We start from the raw sequence: 19,482 nt of genomic DNA on the forward strand, positions 1-19,482 counted from the left end.
TATATAAGGCTGAAGTGGTTATAATGTATGTTTTGTAATAATAATCAAAATCTACAAAGTAACTAAAAGTTTTCAAATGAGGAGTAAAAGTACAATATTGGGGATTTGAGATGTAGAAGTACAGGTAAAAGCATTGGAAATGACAAATGCTCAAGTAAAAATACAAATACCTCAAAATTGAACTTCAGTACAGTACTTCAGTAAATCTACTTTGTTACTTAAATTTCCACCACTGATGTATGTTAAGCCCTGCCTCTGTGTGTGCCTAAAGGCCCAGATCATCTGGCACAGGGGACGGCACTGCACTGTGTATAAAACCTAACAACTGGACAATGGTGGGGGGGTTGTTAGACAGGAGGAGGACAGTCATGAGGGCTTCTTTAGACATACAACTGTTTTCATACTTGATGATGTTCTCTTCCTTCGCTCCTTTGTCTTCATCCTCGTCCTCTTCTTGTGAGTTACAGGTACCGTATAATCCTGGCAGAATGTACAAGGGTGGAGATGTGCTTCTGGGTGGTTTGTTTCCATTCCACGTCTCCTCTGTGTTCCCTGAGCTGACTTTCACACAGTCCAAGGAACAGAAGCCCTCCTGCAGTCGGTGAGTATCACAAATAGCCAGCAAGACAACACCAACCTTGTTTTGATGTATAGAAACATGATTAGTTGATGTGTATGTTTCTGTCGGGTAGAAACCTTCTCAGGTTGTTTGGATGGATCTAGGGCAGTTATTATTTAGTCACAAGCACTTTCACTTAAATATTTTTTTTGTCACACTGTAGTATGACAAAGTAAGTCATTTATTAAACAGAACGTTTAAATATTGAGATACAAGGTTTCTGCCAGACAGCAATGATATTCAAGGCTACAGTGTAATTGTGTGTGTTAGTTTTCTCATTGCAGCGTTCAGATGGGCACAGATCATGGCTTTTGCCATCACTGAGATCAACAGAGACCCCAGCCTGCTCCCCAATGTGACTCTGGGATACAGTATCTATGACACCTGTTTAACGGTTGGAGTTGCAGTCCCTGCAGCGTTGTCACTGATCAGTGGGAGAGAGGAGCAGTTTACACTGGATCAGAGCTGTGTTGGGTCTCCTCCAGTACTTGGAATTGTGGGTCCTAGTACCTCAAAAAGTTCTATTACCCTCTCTAGAATATTAGGTGTATACAGAGTGCCCATGGTAAGTTTCCTATCCCCTTTCACCATAGCCTATTTTTTTTAATATTGCTTACTTGGCTATTTGCAAATCTATAATATGATAAATATTAAATGTGGTCTTTTTGCCGTTTGAAAGACATAGAACATAATCGTTGCTGTCGAGAAGAAACCTTGTGTCTCCATATTTCAACTTGTAATGCTTTTTAATGCCCTATTTCTTAATTATGCTTGTAGGCTGCTATTTCTCTTTCTTATTCTGTCTTTTCCCCCCTTTGTTTTAAGTGAAAGTGGTAAGTAACTGCCCTTGGCCATGATCATGACATCATTTTTCAGTGATAGGCCCCATGAAATCTTTTTTTTTTATTTTTTTTTGAAAAGTCATGATGAAATATTGAAGAAGAGTAGCTCAAGTTGCCATGCATGAATTGCTGTACTTCAATATATTTTGATGAGAGATATCTTTTTATGGAATATTTTACATTGGGTAAAATATAATGAACATTTGTGACTGTCGTAGACATGCGCAGAGCAAGTTCAGTCAGGGAACCTCAGTGCAGTTGCTGCCGGCCATTAATTGGGCCGCCTCATCAGCGTGCTGCTGTATACAAACCTGCTGCTCACCCACCTCCCCCCCAGCTACCACCTGTCATTTTGGATCTATGGTTTAGGTAACAGGAGATTTGGAGGCCCTATGGTCGGGACTGATGCGCTTGATCTGAGTACCTAAAAAGCAGATCCAATACATCGCCAAACCATAATAAATATACTGTATTGCTCATCTTATATTCAATAAATATATATTACATCCATCCTTGAGTTGTCCTGACTGAACCTGTGTTTAGTGATGGTGTAACAACAAATTTATGTTTAGTGTTCTAGGGTTAAAGCATTCTGCACTCCCATCTATACAGAGTTCTTCTGGTGCAGTAGGCCTACCAGGTGATTGCCTAGAATGGCTTGTTGTTATTGCCCGTCCTATGAAAAAGCCAATATCCGCATGTATCTAGTAAAATCATGTGTAGCCTAGTAGTTCATTAGGAGTTAAAATGTATGTTTCGTGACAGTGTTGATGTCCATGGTGCTTAAGGACATATAGGTGTATTCAATCTGCACTGTGATCATATGGCAGGGTAGAAACAGCACAGGCTCTGCTTGCTTCTCCCCAAAATACTTTTGCCCCCCTAAATTAAACCTGAGGATCCCCGCCTAGGGCAGGGCTACTCAACTTAAGATGGCTCAGGGGCCACTCCAAAAGTCCAAGGACCTTGGAACATACTACACAAGTCACGACTAGTCTAAAGATGAAGGAAACACAGAGTAAAAAGCCACATTTCCATCTACTTCCAGCCAAACCTCAATGAACAAAAACATTGTGATGAAGTTACAACAATTTACAATTTAGGCATTTAGCAGACACTCTTAATCCAGAGCGATAAATTAAGCAAGAACAAAAAGCATCGCAATACATCACATACATTAAACGTAGTTATCATGAAACATACGTAAGCTGAGAACGTAACAGTGGAATATCTATATAATGGAACTATGCATGTATGCTTTATAGTGCTATGTCTACATAAAAATGCTATAAGTCTACATAAAAAATGTTGCGGCTACGGAAAGTGCCATGATGGAGTCTGAAGAGGTGGGCTTTCAGACCACGGCGTAAGATTGGGAGTGAGGCTGCAGTTCTGATTGTAATGGGACGTGCATTACATAGTTTTGGAGCCAGAAGAGTTTGGGACGTGTGGAGCGTTTTCCTCTGCGTTTTTAGTGAAGCTACTATAATAATGAACAGTTTATCACAGGTGATAAAGTAAGTGATTTATACTAAGTTGACATAAGGCCATACAACCTTTTACAATACAATAACTAAAATCTTGTGAAAATAACTAATATTATATTTTCATTTTTGGCCGCAGATACATAAAGCAGGGGCCGCGGGTTGAGTAGCACTCCCCTGAGGGTACCAGACGCACTGTTGAATACCTATGATCTAGTACATTACAGAATAGATATGTTGTATTTGTTTTTATTCTGTTTTTCCAGATAAGTTACTATGCAGGTTGTTCTTGTCTGAGCGACCGGACTCAGTTCCCATCCTTCTTCAGAACAATGCCAAGTTTTGTCTTCCAGGTGAACTTCTATAACAATAGATGTGTTGGTATCTAATAGTTCATGTTTCACAAACTGGAATACTCAAACCCATGGGGTGGGCAACTTTGATGTAGGAGAGGGCCACTATATTTCTACACTCACTACAGAGAACCACTATATATCCACACTCACTCCAGAGGGCCACCATATTTCTACACTCACTCCAGAGGGCCACTATATATCCACACTCACTCCAGAAGGCCACTATATTTCTACACTCACTCCAGAGGGCCACTATATATCCACACTCACTCCAGAGGGCCACTGTATTTCCACACTCACTCCAGAGGGCCACCATATTTCCACACTCACTCCAAAGGGCCACTATATATCCACACTCACTCCAGAAGGCCACTGTATTTCCAGACTAACACCAGGGGAATACAATTGTAATTATGCTACTAATATTGACCATTATAGATATAATTAAAGCGGGTCATGTTTGCATGTTTGGAATTGTAACAGCTGAAATCAATAATATAACAGTATTCCAATATTAACCTGCAGGCCACATAAGTGAACACACATGTGGCCCCTGGACTTTATGATCTAACCTAAGTACATTTCCGTCCATTGTTCGTCCACTCAGGTGCGAGCTATGCTGCAGACTATGAGGTGGTTGGAGTGGACCTGGGTAGGACTGTTGTTCAGTGATGATGATGCTGGCCGTGACGCAGCCCGATTGTTCCAGTCTGGCTTGGACCAGTCTGGTCTGGGTTGTGTGGCTTATTCAGAGGCTCTGCCCTTCCACAATGACCTGGATAAACTCCAGAGGATCGTCTCTGTGATGAAGACTTCCACAGCTCGTGTGGTCATTATGTTTGGATACGGGCCCTATATCTTTAATGTCTTGGATGAGGTTTGTAACGATACATCTGTGGAGGATGTTAATTTAGGCATTCATAATTAGAATAATCTAAAATGAGAATGTATTGAAAGAAAGACATGCCTTTCATTTCTTTCGAAACGATGAACAGGTGGTTAAGCAGAATGTGACAGGTCTGCTATGGATCTTACCTGCCACTTCAGGTTGGTGGGGTGACGGTTATCTCCAGTCTCCTCACTACCTACCATACCTCAGAGGCACCCTGGGTTTTGCCATCCGTCGTGGAGAGATACCAGGTCTCAAGGACTTTTTGTTAAAAATACGTACTGACAATGACCATGAGGATAACATAGTATGTATTTTTGTTTAATTTGATTGTATATTTATTTATTTGTATGTCTTTAAATGTCTCAATGAATTGAATACACAGGACCACAACAGAAACACACCCTTAGGGCATGTGTTGTACTTTTTGCACCATTGTATAATTGTACCGCACTATAGTATCTGCAAACTGAATGAAGTGAATAATCAATACATTAATCAATTAATTGTACTTACAGGTATTTTTTATGAATTAACGTTCTTTCAGGTGAGGCAGTTTTGGGAACACACATTTCAGTGTAAATTTTCACCCCTTCCACCAGAGTGGGTGGACACTGGTGGAAGGGTGTGTACTGGACAAGAGGACCTGGTAACGGCAGAAACTACCCTGTTGGATATGTCTGACCTCAGGTCAGAGTACAATGTGTACAAGGCTGTGTATGCTCTGGCCCACGCCCTCCATGACATGTTGCAGTGTGTGCCAGGAAGAGGGCCTTTCCCTGGGCACAGCTGTGCCAGTTTGCAGACAATACAGCCATGGCAGGTGGGATATTAATTCAGTTAACCTGTAGGATTATTTTTATTTATTGTTTATTTGCACATTTAAAAACACCACATTTGAAACAACAACATATTATTGGGTTGTGCAGGTGAGACTTAGGTGACATTCACACCAGAAAGCTTTACTGCGATAAAACAAATCCTGCTGCACATTGTCAGAAAGTGCGCTTCGTTTGGCAGGTGTGAAGCATCATTCGAATCCTAATGCACATCAATGAACCACATTCTACTCCGACCAAATGATCTGACAAAGAACTGAAAAAACAGGGGAGTATAAATACACAGGGAAAACAGGGCACAGGTGAACATAACTAATAATCAACACTGGGATAGGCTGGGGAACTAACAGGACAAGGTGGAAAAACTAGGCTAATCATGGTGAGACAACACGTACAGGCAACAAAAGCAACAGAGGAAACCAATAGACAAAACGTACTACAAAATAAGAGTACACAAGTGCAAAGGAAACTCCAACTGTCTGGAACTAAGATACAAGGAAAACAATATAACAAAATCATAGGAAAATAGTAAGGTAAAGCACTAACTAAATACAGAAAGTGTCACGGAACGTGATAGTGCCTCCCCCTCAAGGATGGCTTCCAGACATCCCCAGAACAAAGTCCAGAACATCGAGCAGAGTGGGCGGTGGGGGTCTGGAAGGAGGGACACAGAGTCAATGGACCAGAGCAAAGGGGAACCCGGACCCCACATGGGGAGCCAGAACACTGGACAGGGGCAGTGCAGGTGCCTTCAGGTGGGCGGCCTGGAGGCTGGGTGGGGGTAGACTGGTTAATAAACCAGACTAATATCGCACGGACCGCGGGATATTAGTCTGGGGAGGCTCAGCTTGGATTTCATTTCCAGGGCGGCGGGTTGAAACATTTTCTCTTTGACGCAATTGGTCAGAGCTACTGTCAGTCTGGAGGCGACGCCGGAGGTGCTGCAGGCCTTGAGAGGCGACGTTTCTGAAGTATAGGGGGCAGGTGGTAATTACATGTTCTTCTGAATGTGGAATTTTAAATAAAATACACGTTTACCGCTGTGTCTTCTTGCGGTCATGCCTCTCTTCATTATGCTATAGTCACACAAAATGCAGAAGTCTTCCTCACTCCTAATTCTCAACAAATGTGGGTGACAGTATGAATATGGTTTTGTTGAAAGGCAATGCATAATTTAAGGGGTAGAGCACATGTTTTAGTAATGAGGCTGGTGGCGGAAGATAGCAACTCAGCAACAGGAACACCCCTTGAACAATGCTTAAATCCCCAAATAGTGTGTAGTGTGACTTGTGCACAAAATAGGACCCTTATGTTTTTAAAGTCTCTTGCTCTTCATGATTCTGCTCATCACCTTTTCTAGCTTCTCTATTACCTGGAAAAGGTCAACTTCACCACATCTGGTGGTGATCCTGTATACTTTGATGAGAATGGTGATGCTTTACCAATCTTCGATATATTGAACTGGGCATGGCTCCCTGATGGAAGCACACAGATTCACAACGTAGGTGTGTTCAAGATTACAGCCTCCGGAGATGAAGAACTCACCCTCGATGAAGACAGAATCTTCTGGAACTTTCAATCCGCAAAAGTAATTTCAGCTTTCTAAATGTTTTAATTGAGCTCATGATGTGAATGAAATTTATACTTAAACTGATCATTTTTACTTTCCTCTGTAGCCTCCTCGGTCGGTGTGCAGTGAGAACTGTTCTCCTGGAACCCGTGTGGCCAGAAGGAAAGGAGAACCTGTCTGCTGCTTTGACTGCATTGCTTGTTCTGAGGGAGAGTTCAGCAATGAGACAGGTAGGGTTACATCATGTAGCTACAGTATATGTACAGAAGGTTATAATACGTGTCTGTCCCGTATGATATCGACTACATTGACAATTTCAACCTTTCTTGGACCGTCCTTTTTTCTACAAAGACGGTTTACACCCGTGCAGACGGGGAAGTCAAGCACTGGCTACAAACATAGCTGTTAGCCTTCGCCATCACAACTCACCCTACTTGACCACAACAACACTGTCCAGTCCCAACACGTTCCCAGCTCCAATAGTTCCGCCTCATTTCCATTGGGCTTGGACCAACCTTAACTTTATAGCCTATAGAGTCTCAGTCCCGCCCCCTTGAGAGACCCGGAAAATAAATCCCCGTTCATTTCCCTCGTAGACTTTTCAGAAAGTATTTATTTAAAGACGTTTACGCCGCGGACAAAGCCAAGTCTTGTCGTGACAAATCATGACAATAAACACAATGTTTTGGGCCAAACAAAGAATGAGAAAGTAGAAGAAAACGGCAGGTTACGTACTACAATACGTTTGTTTTTCTTCTTTGTAATTACTAGCCTTTACCCATTGTGAAATACTTGCCGTCTTGTGGCCGCAGGGGGTACTGCGCCCTGGGTGCGTTTTCGCATTTTTAATTCACTAATAAATTCATTGTGAATTTATAATTTGTTAAATTGGAAAAAGGGCTTCGTTAAGACAATGCCTGTGTGAAAAGTGGGAGCGATTGGTGCCGGCAGTGAGAAGCTACGGAAGTGTTTCTGACACACAGACAGACACACATTAATTCAGACAGACATTGGCTTAATTATAGTATGATTTGTTTGGTCCAAAATATTGTTTTTGTTGTCATGATTTGTCACGACTCGAGTTGGCTTCGTACGACGCTTGTCTATGGGGGAAATGCATTGGGATTCATTTCCTGGGCCTGGTGTCGTCATGAAAGGGGGCGGGACTGCGACGCTCTATAGACCACCAAAGAAAAATGTCCCTCTTTTTCCAACAGAATCATTAACACAAACTATGACATGACAATCATCAGTGGGGTTTTTAACTACCATATCGATATGAATTATTTTACTTGTTTTTAAAACATTGAATGGAAATGCACCTGCCTATTTATCATAAATGCTTATAAGCATGGGGGATCTGTAATGAAAATGAAAAAATGCTTAATAAAAACGAAATGCTTCCTATATATGTGCCCGGCAGACCCCTTAGAATTAGATCCTCTAGTAGCCTAGTAGCCAAAAAGTGAACCCGGACATGTTGAGTACACCAACGTTTTATGTTAGAAATGTTGAGTATGGGTCCCCAGCATGTAGAAACTGCCAGATGCTAACTTGCATATGTTGAGCAATTTTCAGAATAATATGTGACCATACCATTAACCTATAGAAGGCAAAATTTCATCATTATTTATCTAGCATGTGATGTGTTTTCATGATGCTGAATCCATTCCAAGCATTAGTTTTGCAAAAAAACACACTCATTGGGCTTAAAATGCCTGCACTTGCCAAATGTGACATCATCAATTTGTGATGACGGCATTGGCCGTTTTTAGCCCAATGAGTGTTTAGTGCTGTGCTGGTCTCCTAGAGATTCCAGAGACCCCTAACATAAAACATATGGAGAAGCCGCCTTTAGCTACTATGCCCCTGTGCTGTGGAACAGCCTGCCAAGGGATCTATACGGTTCTCTGAATCTGTGGACATTTTTAAATTTTAAACTCTTATAGACACACCTCTTTAGCATTGCTTTTAGTTAGATCATTGCAAGTCCGTTTCCTGTTTTAGTTGCTTCTTTTGTTTTTGCTATTACTATTACTATGTAGTAACTTGTAGTTGATGCTCTCTCGTTATGTTTTTGCTCTTTGTTATGTTTCTGTGAAGCACTTTGAACTGCACTCGTCTGAAATGTGCTATATAAATTGATTGATTGATTGATTGCTTCATTGATGTCCCTTGAATCTTGTCCTATTTATTAGACTCTACAGAGTGCACCGTGTGTCCAGAGGAATCTCCTTAACAACCATCTCATTGCTAGGAACATCTTTCTGTGCTATTGTCCTGGGGATCTTTGTTTATTATAAAGAGACGCCCATGGTGCGCGCCAACAACTCTGAACTCAGCTTCCAACTCTTGCTTTCACTCAAACTATGTTTCTTGTGCACACTCCTGTTCATTGGCCGTCCCAGACTCTGGACTTGTCAGCTGAGGCATGCAGCATTTGGGATCAGCTTTGTGCTGTGTGTCTCCTGCATCCTGGTAAAGACTATGGTGGTGCTGGCTGTGTTCAAGGCCTCCAAGCCTGGTGGTGCAGACATTATGAAGTTTTTTGGTGCTATACAGCAGAGAGGAACAGTTCTGATTCTTACTTCAATCCAGGCAATAATCTGCACAGCCTGGCTTGTGTCTGCCTCACCAACTCCTCATAAAAACACACAATACTATTCTGAAAAGATAGTCTATGAGTGCAATGTTGGATCAACAGTTGGTTTTGCGGTGTTACTAGGTTATATTGGCTTACTAGCACTCCTCAGTTTCCTCCTAGCATTCATGGTAAGGAATCTTCCAGACAACTTCAATGAAGCTAAGTTAATTACTTTCAGCATGTTGATCTTCTGTGCCGTGTGGATAGCCTTCATACCAGCATATATCAGTTCTCCAGGCAAATATGCCGATGTAGTGGAGGTGTTTGCTATTTTAGCATCTAGTTTGGGCATTTTGGTGACGCTGTTTGGACCAAAGTGTTATATAATCATTTTGAAACCTGAGAGAAACACTAAGAAGTCCATCATGGGTCGAGGTGCCACCAAGACGTAGAAGCAGACATTTTTAACCAATTAACTGCTCGTGACGGAACGTTCCGCCAGTTGGAATCGAACCAGCAACTGATATTGGCGTAACGTTCCGTCTGATAAGCTTACCAAACCGATACCAAACCGGATCGCTGATTATTATTATTTGTTTTGCTTGGCCTTTCCTTCTTTATTGATCCTAGACCGGATCACACATCCTCGCTGCCGTTCACCTCCCTTTATACAGGCTGACTAAAAAGCTGAATAACTCAAAATCTACGGAGCTCTCACACAACACGCAAAAAGCATGGAATACAGATGATATTACAGGAAACTGCCATGGTTTGGATAAAACACGCAATGTTCGGAGGTCTTTGCTGATTACCCGGTGATCTAGATGGGAACATTGGCACTTTCTATAGCAAGGATGGCTTCATTTTAGCTCGCTAGCATTGACGCTATTTATTTAGCATCTAAGATGGCCGCCCAAACAGGATGTGAATCCAGTGTGTGTCACACTACAAACGATTCGGCAGTTTGCGGTTGCCTCTGCGTCCACCAGGTGGAAGTAGATGGGTTAAATTCACATTATGTGTATTTTATTCCAATATGTGTATTGGATATATGGGTGGGAATATTGTGCAGGACATTATGCTTCATGTGAAGTTAACATACTTTCTTTCCTCATTTCTTCAGAATTGTCAACCAAACACAGCAAAACTCATATGGTGCGACTGCCCCGGTCTTGTTTCTCAAAGTAGGAACTTGAATAAAACTTAAAGGTATTAGATTTTTTGGTCATAATTACATGTAAATCTATGTTGCTTTGTTATAGCTAGCATGTTGTTAGCATGCTAATGTGTAGCTAGTAGCCTCAAGGTTATGTTAAGTGCAGAAAACATAATATGGTGTGACACTTTATCATAATGGTGTGACTGTCTGCCTGTCACGCCATATGACTTTTTTGTCACACCATATGATACAAACTGTATTTTCCCAATAAATAACAAAGTCCCATGTTTCTTTTGTCCATTTAAACATTTGTTTTAAACATTTTCACCTAAAAGCTGCAACTATCCACAATAAATTGTGTTTAATTTCGTTTTATTCAGTCATTGCCATGTTATTCAATGTTAAACAATTTTCCTGTTGCTGTTTTTCCTGAGTAATTGTTTAATCTATCTGTAAAGTTCAGTACTCACTAATAAGTAGCAGGCCCGTGCAGAGAGCACTGGGGGGGCAGGGGCTCAAACTCCAGAAAAGGGCACATGTGTCTGCGTGCGCACCGATTTTTGGGGGTGGTCTTTTTGTGGAGTCCTTCCCTTGTGCCATTTCATGTCATTGGACAGTAAAATAAGCAATATGTTCTCATTAGGCTGAAACTAAAACTGACTGATGGCAGATTAAAAGATAATTCATTATGATAGTGGAATTTATCATTACTTTTCAAATGTTCGTCTTGAAGGGCCAATGGCACTTATTGGCCCCCCACACAAGCCCTTTTTGGCCCCCACATAAGCTCGTATTGGTCCCCCACACCACCCCCTTTTTTGCCCTTTCCCTTTCCCTTTTTTCTTTTAGAAAGGGCAATTTCTGCAAAAGGGCAGGTGCTCAAGCCCCCCTAGCCCCCCCCCCCCCCCCTCTCTGCACGTGCCTGATAGGTAAAACACAGTTTGCTTTGGAAAATGAAGATATAATAATAATAATAATATCTCAAACTTATATAGCGCTTTTCTGAGTACCCAAAGACGCTTTACATGGGGGGGCTTTACAGAGGTAACAACAAATTAAAAACAACTTTAATAGAAAAAAAGGAAAAATAACACTAAAAGCTAAAGAACATTAAAAGACAGTGAAAAGGGTTAGCTAGGGAAGGCAATTTTGAAGAGGTGGGTTTTGAGGGTGGATTTGAAGGTTTGAAGGGTGGGGGCATCTCTGAGTGCCTTAGGGAGGGCATTCCACAGGGTTGGGGCAGCAAAGGCGAAAGCTCTGTCACCCCACGTACGGCATTTGGTTTTGGGGACATCGAGGAGGTTTGCATCACCAGACCTGAGGGAGCGAGAGGGGGCATGGCGTTTGAGCAGGTCACAGAGGTATGGGGGAGCCAGGTTATTTAGTGCTTTGTAGGTGGTCAGGAGTGTTTTGAAGTGGATTCTTTGTACCGGTAGCCAGTGAAGGTCACGGAGGACAGGTGTAATATGGTCTCTGGAACGGGTACTGGTGAGCAGGCGGGCAGCTGAATTCTGGACATATTGCAGTTTATTGAGGACTTTGGAGGTGGTGCCGTAGAGGATACTGTTGCAATAATCAAGGCGGGATGAGATGAAGGCATGGATGAGTGTTTCGGCTGCGGAAAATGACAGAGAGGGTCGGAGACGGGCAATGTTCTTTAGGTGAAAGAAGGCGGTTTTGGTGACTTGGTTAACATGGGGGAGGAATGAAAGGGTGGGGTCAAAAATTATACCAAGGTTGCGGATGCGGGTGGAGGGTGTAACAGTGGATCCATCAATGTTCAGTGAAAAACCTTGGGTGGAATTGGTGAGGGAGTTGGGACCGATGATGATGATTTCCGATTTATTGCAGTTTAGTTTGAGAATGTTATTTTGCATCCACGTTTTAATATCTGTGAGGCAGGCAGTGAGAGTGGAGTGGGTGGTTGGGGTGATGGCTTTGGTGGAAAGGTACAGCTGTGTGTCATCGGCGTAGGAGTGGAACTGAAGTCCATGGTGACGGAGGATCTGACCTAGAGGGAGGATGTATATGATGAAGAGGAGGGGACCAAGTACTGAGCCCTGGGGGACACCGTGGGTAACTGGGGCAGTGGAAGAGTTGCAGTTATTGATGGAGATGAATTGTTATCGATCGGAGAGGTAGGATGCCAACCAGGAAAGGGCAGTGCCGGTTAAACCGAGGGAAAACTGGAGACGGGTGATGAGGATGGAGTGGCTGATGGTGTCAAAGGCAGCGCTGAGGTCGAGGAGGATGAGGATGGAGAGGTGACCAGAGTCGGCAGACAGGAGGATGTCGTTGGTGACTTTTGTGAGTGCAGTTTCAGTACTGTGAAGTGAACGGAAACCGGATTGAAATGATTCGTAAAGGTTATTGGAGTCCATGTGTGATTTGAGCTGAGCTGCAACAGTGCGTTCCAGGATTTTGGAGAGGAAGGGGAGGTTAGAAATGGGCCGGTAGTTGCTGGGGGAGTCGGGGTCAAGTCCAGGCTTTTTTAGTATTGGGGTGATGGCAGCAAGTTTGAGAGCAGGGGGAACGTGACCAGTGGACAGGGAGGTGTTTATTATGGTGGTGATGAGTGGCGAGAGAACAGGGAGACAGGCAATAACTAAGGTGGAGGGGATAGGATCGAGAATGCAGGTGGAGGTTTTCATGCCGGAGGTTATGGAGGAGAGGTTGGCTGCAGTTATTTCAGTAAAGGAAGTGAGTGAGTGGCTGGGGAAAAGAGGGGAGGCAGGTTCAAAATCAGGTGTGGAGGTGGGAGAGGCGGCCAGGTCTGTGTGTATGGCGTCAACCTTTGACTGAAAATATGACAGGAATGTTTCACATTTAGTGGCAGTGAATGAGGTGGTGGTGGTGTCCATAGGCTTGAGGAGTTTGTTGATGGTGGAGAATAGTGACTTTGGATTATTGCTGCCGATTGAATGACGGATGAGTATAGTGGGAGGTACGTGCACTATTTAGGGCGTTTTTGTATTGTTCCTGATGCAGTATGTAAGCCTGGGAGTGAACAGTGAGACCTGTTTTCTTCACGAGCCGTTCCAGTTGGCGGCCCTGTTTTTTGAGTTGGTGGAGATGATCATTATACCAGGGGGCAGAGTGGGTGTAGGAAATAGGTTTGGTTTTTGTGGGGGAAAGTTCATTGAGGCAGGAGGAGAGTGCATTGTTGTAGTTGTTGACAAGTTCAGTTGGGGGGGTGTTGGAGGTGGAGTCTGATATGGTGTCAGACAGTAAGGAGGAGAGAGAGGAGGGATCAATTGATTTGAGGTTCCGGAATGATATGGAGCGTTTTTGCTTAATGAGGGGGGTGGGGGTATCAATGTCCATAGTAAGAGCCAGATGGTCAGAGATGGTGGAGCCAAGGTCTGTGCTGATGAGGTTATTGGTGGTTATTCCAGTGGTGCAGATCAGATCCAAAGTGTGTCCATTTTTGTGGGTGGGAAAATGTACATGTTGGGTGAAATTGAACATTTTTAAAATGTCCAGGAATTCAATGGCACGTTGGCATTCAGGTGAGTCCACGTGAAAATGTCCAGTCAGCAGAATGGATGGAGAGATGGCAGTAAGCTGTGTGAGGTATTCAGAGAATTGGGAGGGGAATGCAGGGTTGGGTTTGGGCGGGCGGTATATGACTGCTGTGACCAGGGGTTTGGGACCAGACAGTTTGAAGGTGAGATGCTCAAATGAGGAGGGAACAGGAATATTAATTGGACTGATTTTGATTTGTTGTTTGTGTATTAAGGCTATTCCACCACCACGCCATCCCTCAGGGCGTGGTTTGTCCATGTATGCGTATCCAGGGGGTGTGGTTTTTATTGAGTGAGAAATAATCCAGGGGCTTTTGCCAAGTTTCAGTTAAACAGATAAAGTCAATGTTATTTCCCTTTATATGTTCACAGAGAATGAGTTATTTTAAGTTAAATGACCGGGTGTTAAACAGAGAGAATTTGAGGCGTGATTGAGATTGGGGGGGTTGGGGCGCTTTGGTCAGTGGCTGTAGACAGGCAGAGCGCACGTGTGGTTTGTTATTGTGATGGTGATGACGTAGTACGTCCACAGGGGCAGTGCGTTGGGGTGTCCAGAGTGAAGCGATGGAGTGGTGGTCAGATCGGGAGTAATTGAACTTTCTGCAGGTACTTCGGTGGATGTATCGTGGCCGTCTAATCTAAGCTTTTTAATCGCTGTGATGCAAGGCGGAGTTGTGTTGTTGTTGTTGTTGAGTTGGAGAAGTTGTGATGCGGAATATTTTCGTGACATGCCAGCTGGGGTGGATTTTAGCCTGCGGTCGCTAGCCGATGATCGCACAGTTGTTGACCAAAGGCAGTGGTGGAGAGGCGACAGAAACAGCAGGAGGATCAACAGCATGGCAAAAAATAAAATAAAACAGCGGAGTGTGACAGACAGTGTGTTGCTAGGCTAAGGCTAGCCGCTTCCTGAGCACTGAGCAGCTACAGGGTAAGTTAGCTCACGGAGCTAACTGGAGGAATCGTTGCGATCCAGTCAACCAAAGACTAATCGCGCCGGGACCGTTGAAGGAGAGTCCGGGCAGTACCTCACAGACAGTAGCTGTGGTGGATTGAGCTCAGGCCTCAGGGGAGCCAGGAGGATGATCCGGAATGCTTGGCCCACTGACACTGTAGCTGCACTGGTTACTGACGCCGGCCAGCCCTAAAGCCGCCAGCGATGCAGTCGACTCGGGGAAAACTGGTCCCAGCCAACAAGGGCTAGAACCGCACCGGGACCGATAGAAGAAGTCCGGGTAATTTCCAGGAGTAGTTCCAGGAGAGAGCCCCAAAAGAGTCCCAGTGAGGCAGCTACGTTCGTAAAGCAAATCGTTGAAGCCAGCAGGTGAGTAAACAATCCGACTGAAGCCAGAAGGGGATGAGTCAAGTTGAAAAGTTTTAAAAATAGCAGACAAGAGAACGATTAAAACAGAGCAAAAAAGAGTTGCTAAATAACGTAGAAAACTAGATCTAAAACGAATCTAAAAACTCAGATGGAGAAGCGGCGTCCAACAAGCGCCAGCGTCCTCTCACATGGTATGATATGATCATACGGTGTGACACTAAATCATTTCGTGTGACGTTCCAAATAGTGAAAAAATCATACCTTTATTAATGATGAAACCATTAACGTTTATGGATTACATATAGCAAATATTATCAGGAAGAGTCACAAATATTTGTGTAATTTTAGAGAAAGTTTTGTCATAATAAATACAAAATATATTGAAAGACCGACAACATGGGCCTCACATTGAGTGTTGATTATTAAAAGAATATACAGTTTTAATACATTTTCACAAAACTATAGTGGATCACATGTTAGTTATGATAAAGGACTTTTGATAAAGTGAGCAACTTAAGAAAGGTGTACTCCATTTTCATTTTATAAACAATTATTGTCATGTCACACCATATGACGATTTTAGGCACAAGTACAAAAAAATGCTGAATAAATTCTGATTCCAATAAAATATCTAAAAACTAAATATGTTTCCATAAAGATGAGAGTGAGTGGAGCAAAATTAAATCATTTTTATTCCTGTTATTTAAAGGTTTTTAAAAAACACTTTTTTTGGCATGTCACGTCACTGACCCCTGTGTGACCTGAACGTCAGTAGTAATGTCATTCTGTGGATTAAGGAGAGAGAGAGAGAGACCCCAACGAGTGTGTATTAATAACACTCTGTCTGACTGCTTGTCCTAAATACTGGCATTCCATAGGAGTGCGTTTTATCCCCTCTGTTATTTTCCACAACAAAGACTTCTCCGTCATAAAGTACGCTGATGACATGACCTTGGTTGCCAACTCACCTTTCAGACTGCAGATAACATCTACAAAAAGGCAACGCAGCGCCTTAATCCTCTCAGGAAACTGGGAAGTTTTAATGCTAGTAAACACACCCTGACCTATAGGTCTATAGATCACTTACTGAGAGTGTTCTCACTTTTAACATCGTGTCCTGGTTTGGGAATCTCTCAGTTAGAGATAAAAACAAACCCACCCAGGTAGTCAACCAGGCAAGTAAGATCATTGGAGACAAACCATTGCAACTTCAGGACATATACAACTGCTCCATACCATGACCAAAAAAGCTATTCAGATTTACAATGATTCTACCCAACCTCTTCGCTCTGAATTTGACTTGTTGCCATCGGGCTTAGGGCAACATTTGCTAAAAAGAAATGTTACAAAACTTCGTTTGTGCAGACTGCTGTGGACATTTTTAATAAGAAAATGTTTAAATACCGGTAGTTCACCTTTTCCCCACTGTTGATGATCACTGTTGCTGTGTTTATGTGAATGAATTTTATATTTCAATGCATCTGTGTATTTTATGTTATGCACACACGCACGCACGCACGCACACACACACACACACACACACACACACACACACACACACACACACACAATGCAGGTCACAAAACCTAGCCTAGTTACTGCACAAACACACTCTACCCACACAAACACTCTTCATGTCACATCATTGTAGACAGGGAAACTGGACATCAGGATAAAAGGCATTAAACTTACGCTATTGACAGTCTTGTCAAATAAACAATAAACGATAAGATCAGCTAACTTGCCAAGGCATTGAACCATGTGATATTTAATTGGTGTTATTGAAATGTTTCAACCTTGTGCGTGCGTGCGTGCGTGCGTGCCTGCCTGCCTGCCTGCTTGCGTGCCTGCATGCATGACATCACTCAACTAAGGGACTGTCATTTGGGACACAACTGGTGAGTTGAAGAGGCCTTGGGCTTTGCTCTTGTTTTCCCTCACACTTCAGTGGTAATCAGGAGTGGCCACCTGAGAAGTGGGGAGTGTTATGTATGGCACTTCACGTCATGTGGTTACGACAGTAACGTAAAGGGCTGCTGCCGTAAGGCTGTGTTGTTATGTTTCTGTTGCCTGATGCTGCTCTTCACACAGAACACCGGTTTGTAATGTGGTTGCCGGTCCACACCCAAGCTTACAGTAAAGTTGTACCTTTTCAGTTCATGGTTATAGTAGTACGTTATTCTCCAATATAACATTGACGACGAGGATGGAGCTGACGCTCTCACCGCCTCCCGCCTTCTTGCCGTTCCCAGCCGAGCCTCCTATACCTTGGACTCGCTGGCATGATTCGTTTGAAAACTACATCGCGGCTTTGGGACTAACAGACGTGAGCGACGCGCGGCTAAAAGCCATTCTGGTTCACTGTCTCGGCGCAGAGGGACAACGGATCCTCGCCACCCTCGGGACTACCGCGAGATATAATGACTCCTGTCCGACCATTTCGCCAGCGCCGACAACGTGTGGGTGAGACGGCTCACCAATATGTGGCTGATCTGAGGGGCTTGGCCAGCCTATGCAAGTTTGGTGCATTACAAGACGAACAGATCCGGGACCAGCTGGCGGAGCACACAAATAACCCAAAGGTTCGTGAGAAATTGATAATGTCCCCAGATGATCTGACGCTCAATAGGGCTGTGGAAATAGCTTTTCAAATCGAGACAGCTGCAGGTTTTGCCACACAATTGGCTAGTGCCTCATCTCCACTGCCTGGACTTACAGCACAGCAGGTCGAGTCTTCATCACGTTCTTCTAGCCCTGACCCTCTCCTGGATGCTTCCCACATAAACTATGCGGGACGACAGCGTCCCTCAGGTCAGCGCTGCGGTAACTGCGGCTCGTCATCGCATGATTCAAGAGCCAAGAATTGTCCCGCCAGGGGGCAGCGTTGTCAACGTTGTGGGAAACAAAACCACTTTTCTAAAGTTTGCCGTTCTACTCCAGCCGCCACCTCACGGCAGACTTTCTCAGCTGCTGACCCTTCACCTACAACCACCATACACTCTGTGAGTACTGCTCGCCGGCCATTTAAAGTGTGTACGGTGGAGCTGGATGGCGTGTGCCTGCCGTTATTGCTCGACACCGGGGCGAACGCCTCCCTCTTGAATGCAGCCACAGTCACACAGTTTTTCCCACACCACAAGCTGGCTGCACCATTCAAGGTACCCCTAAAAGGTTACGGTAATTCCAGGATTGATATCGTGGGCACCTTCAGCCCCACGGTGCGTTATGGCACTAAGACTGTGGACTCATTCACATTCCAGGTCGCAAGCCACGGCGCCAATCTCATGGGCCTGGACCTGTTCACTGACCTACGGTTTGTGCTCATGGATTACAGCGGGCTTACTATCCACCACGTCGATTCTCTGTGGCCTCAACAATGGCCTGGACTGTTCACGGGACTGGGCTGCCTAACTGCCTTCAACCACCAGCCCCTTCTGAACACCATTTTCACGAAGCTGGATCTCCGGCAGGGCTATATGCAGGTTCCGCTACACCCCAATAGCCGTAACCTCACTGCGTTCGTCACACACATGGGGGTGTTTCAGTTCACAAGGATGCCTTTCGGACTCAGCTCCGCCCCCAGCTGTTTTCAGAAGATCATGGCCACCATTCTAGCACGCATTCCTGGAGTAGTCATTTACTTGGATGATTTCGTCATCCATGGCCCGACGCCTGCAGTCCACGATGAGCGCCTTCGCCAAGTCCTCCGTGTCCTCACCAGCCATCACCTCACTCTGAACGGCGACAAATGTGTCTTCGCCGTACCTGAGATAGAATTTGTGGGGTTCCGCCTGAATGCCAAGGGCCTCCGTCTACTTCAGTCTAATGTGGAGGCTGTGCTACGCCTCCCTGAGCCTGCCTGTCCAGCTCAAGTAGCCTCGTTCCTGGGAATGACGGCCTACTATTTGCGTTTTCTGCCTCAGTATTCAGCCTGCGTGAGCGGTTAAAAAAGGACGCGGAATGGGTTTGGACCCCCGCCTGCTCGGACGCCGTCCGGCGGCTCAAAGTCCAGCTGACCTCTCCCCCAGTGCTCGCCCACTTTGACCTCGCAAGCCCCACGCTGCTCACCTGTGACGCTTCCAACACGGCGCTGGGGGCTGTGCTATCCCAGATCCACGACGGCGTTGAGCGGCCCATCGCCTTTGCCTCTCGGGCTCTCAGCTCGGCGGAGCAGAAGTACTCGGTGGGGGAATGGGAGGCCTTAGCTTGCATCTGGGCGAGCGAGCGTTGGCACATGTATGTGTATGGCCGACACTTCACATTGCGCACGGATCACCAGGCTCTCACAGCTCTGC

The 19,482-nt window shown here is 44.5% G+C and overlaps 1 protein-coding gene across 1 annotated transcript; it reads left to right on the forward strand.

The window, feature by feature from the left end:
- Positions 1-488: 488 nt before the first annotated feature.
- LOC308321023 (extracellular calcium-sensing receptor-like) lies at positions 489-9,635 on the forward strand (the record flags this gene model as incomplete). The annotated part of the gene is made up of 7 exons (XM_080771797.1): positions 489-601; positions 911-1,013; positions 3,909-4,125; positions 4,793-5,013; positions 6,390-6,617; positions 6,706-6,829; positions 8,827-9,635. The coding sequence occupies 7 exons, from the start codon at positions 489-491 to the stop codon at positions 9,633-9,635; spliced, it is 1,815 nt and encodes a 604-aa protein (XP_080627923.1).
- Between the last annotated feature and the right edge of the window lie 9,847 nt (positions 9,636-19,482).

This window comes from Protomyctophum bolini (assembly GCF_963924005.1).
Source record: "Protomyctophum bolini genome assembly, chromosome: 1".
In the NCBI taxonomy this organism is placed as follows: domain Eukaryota; kingdom Metazoa; phylum Chordata; class Actinopteri; order Myctophiformes; family Myctophidae; genus Protomyctophum; species Protomyctophum bolini.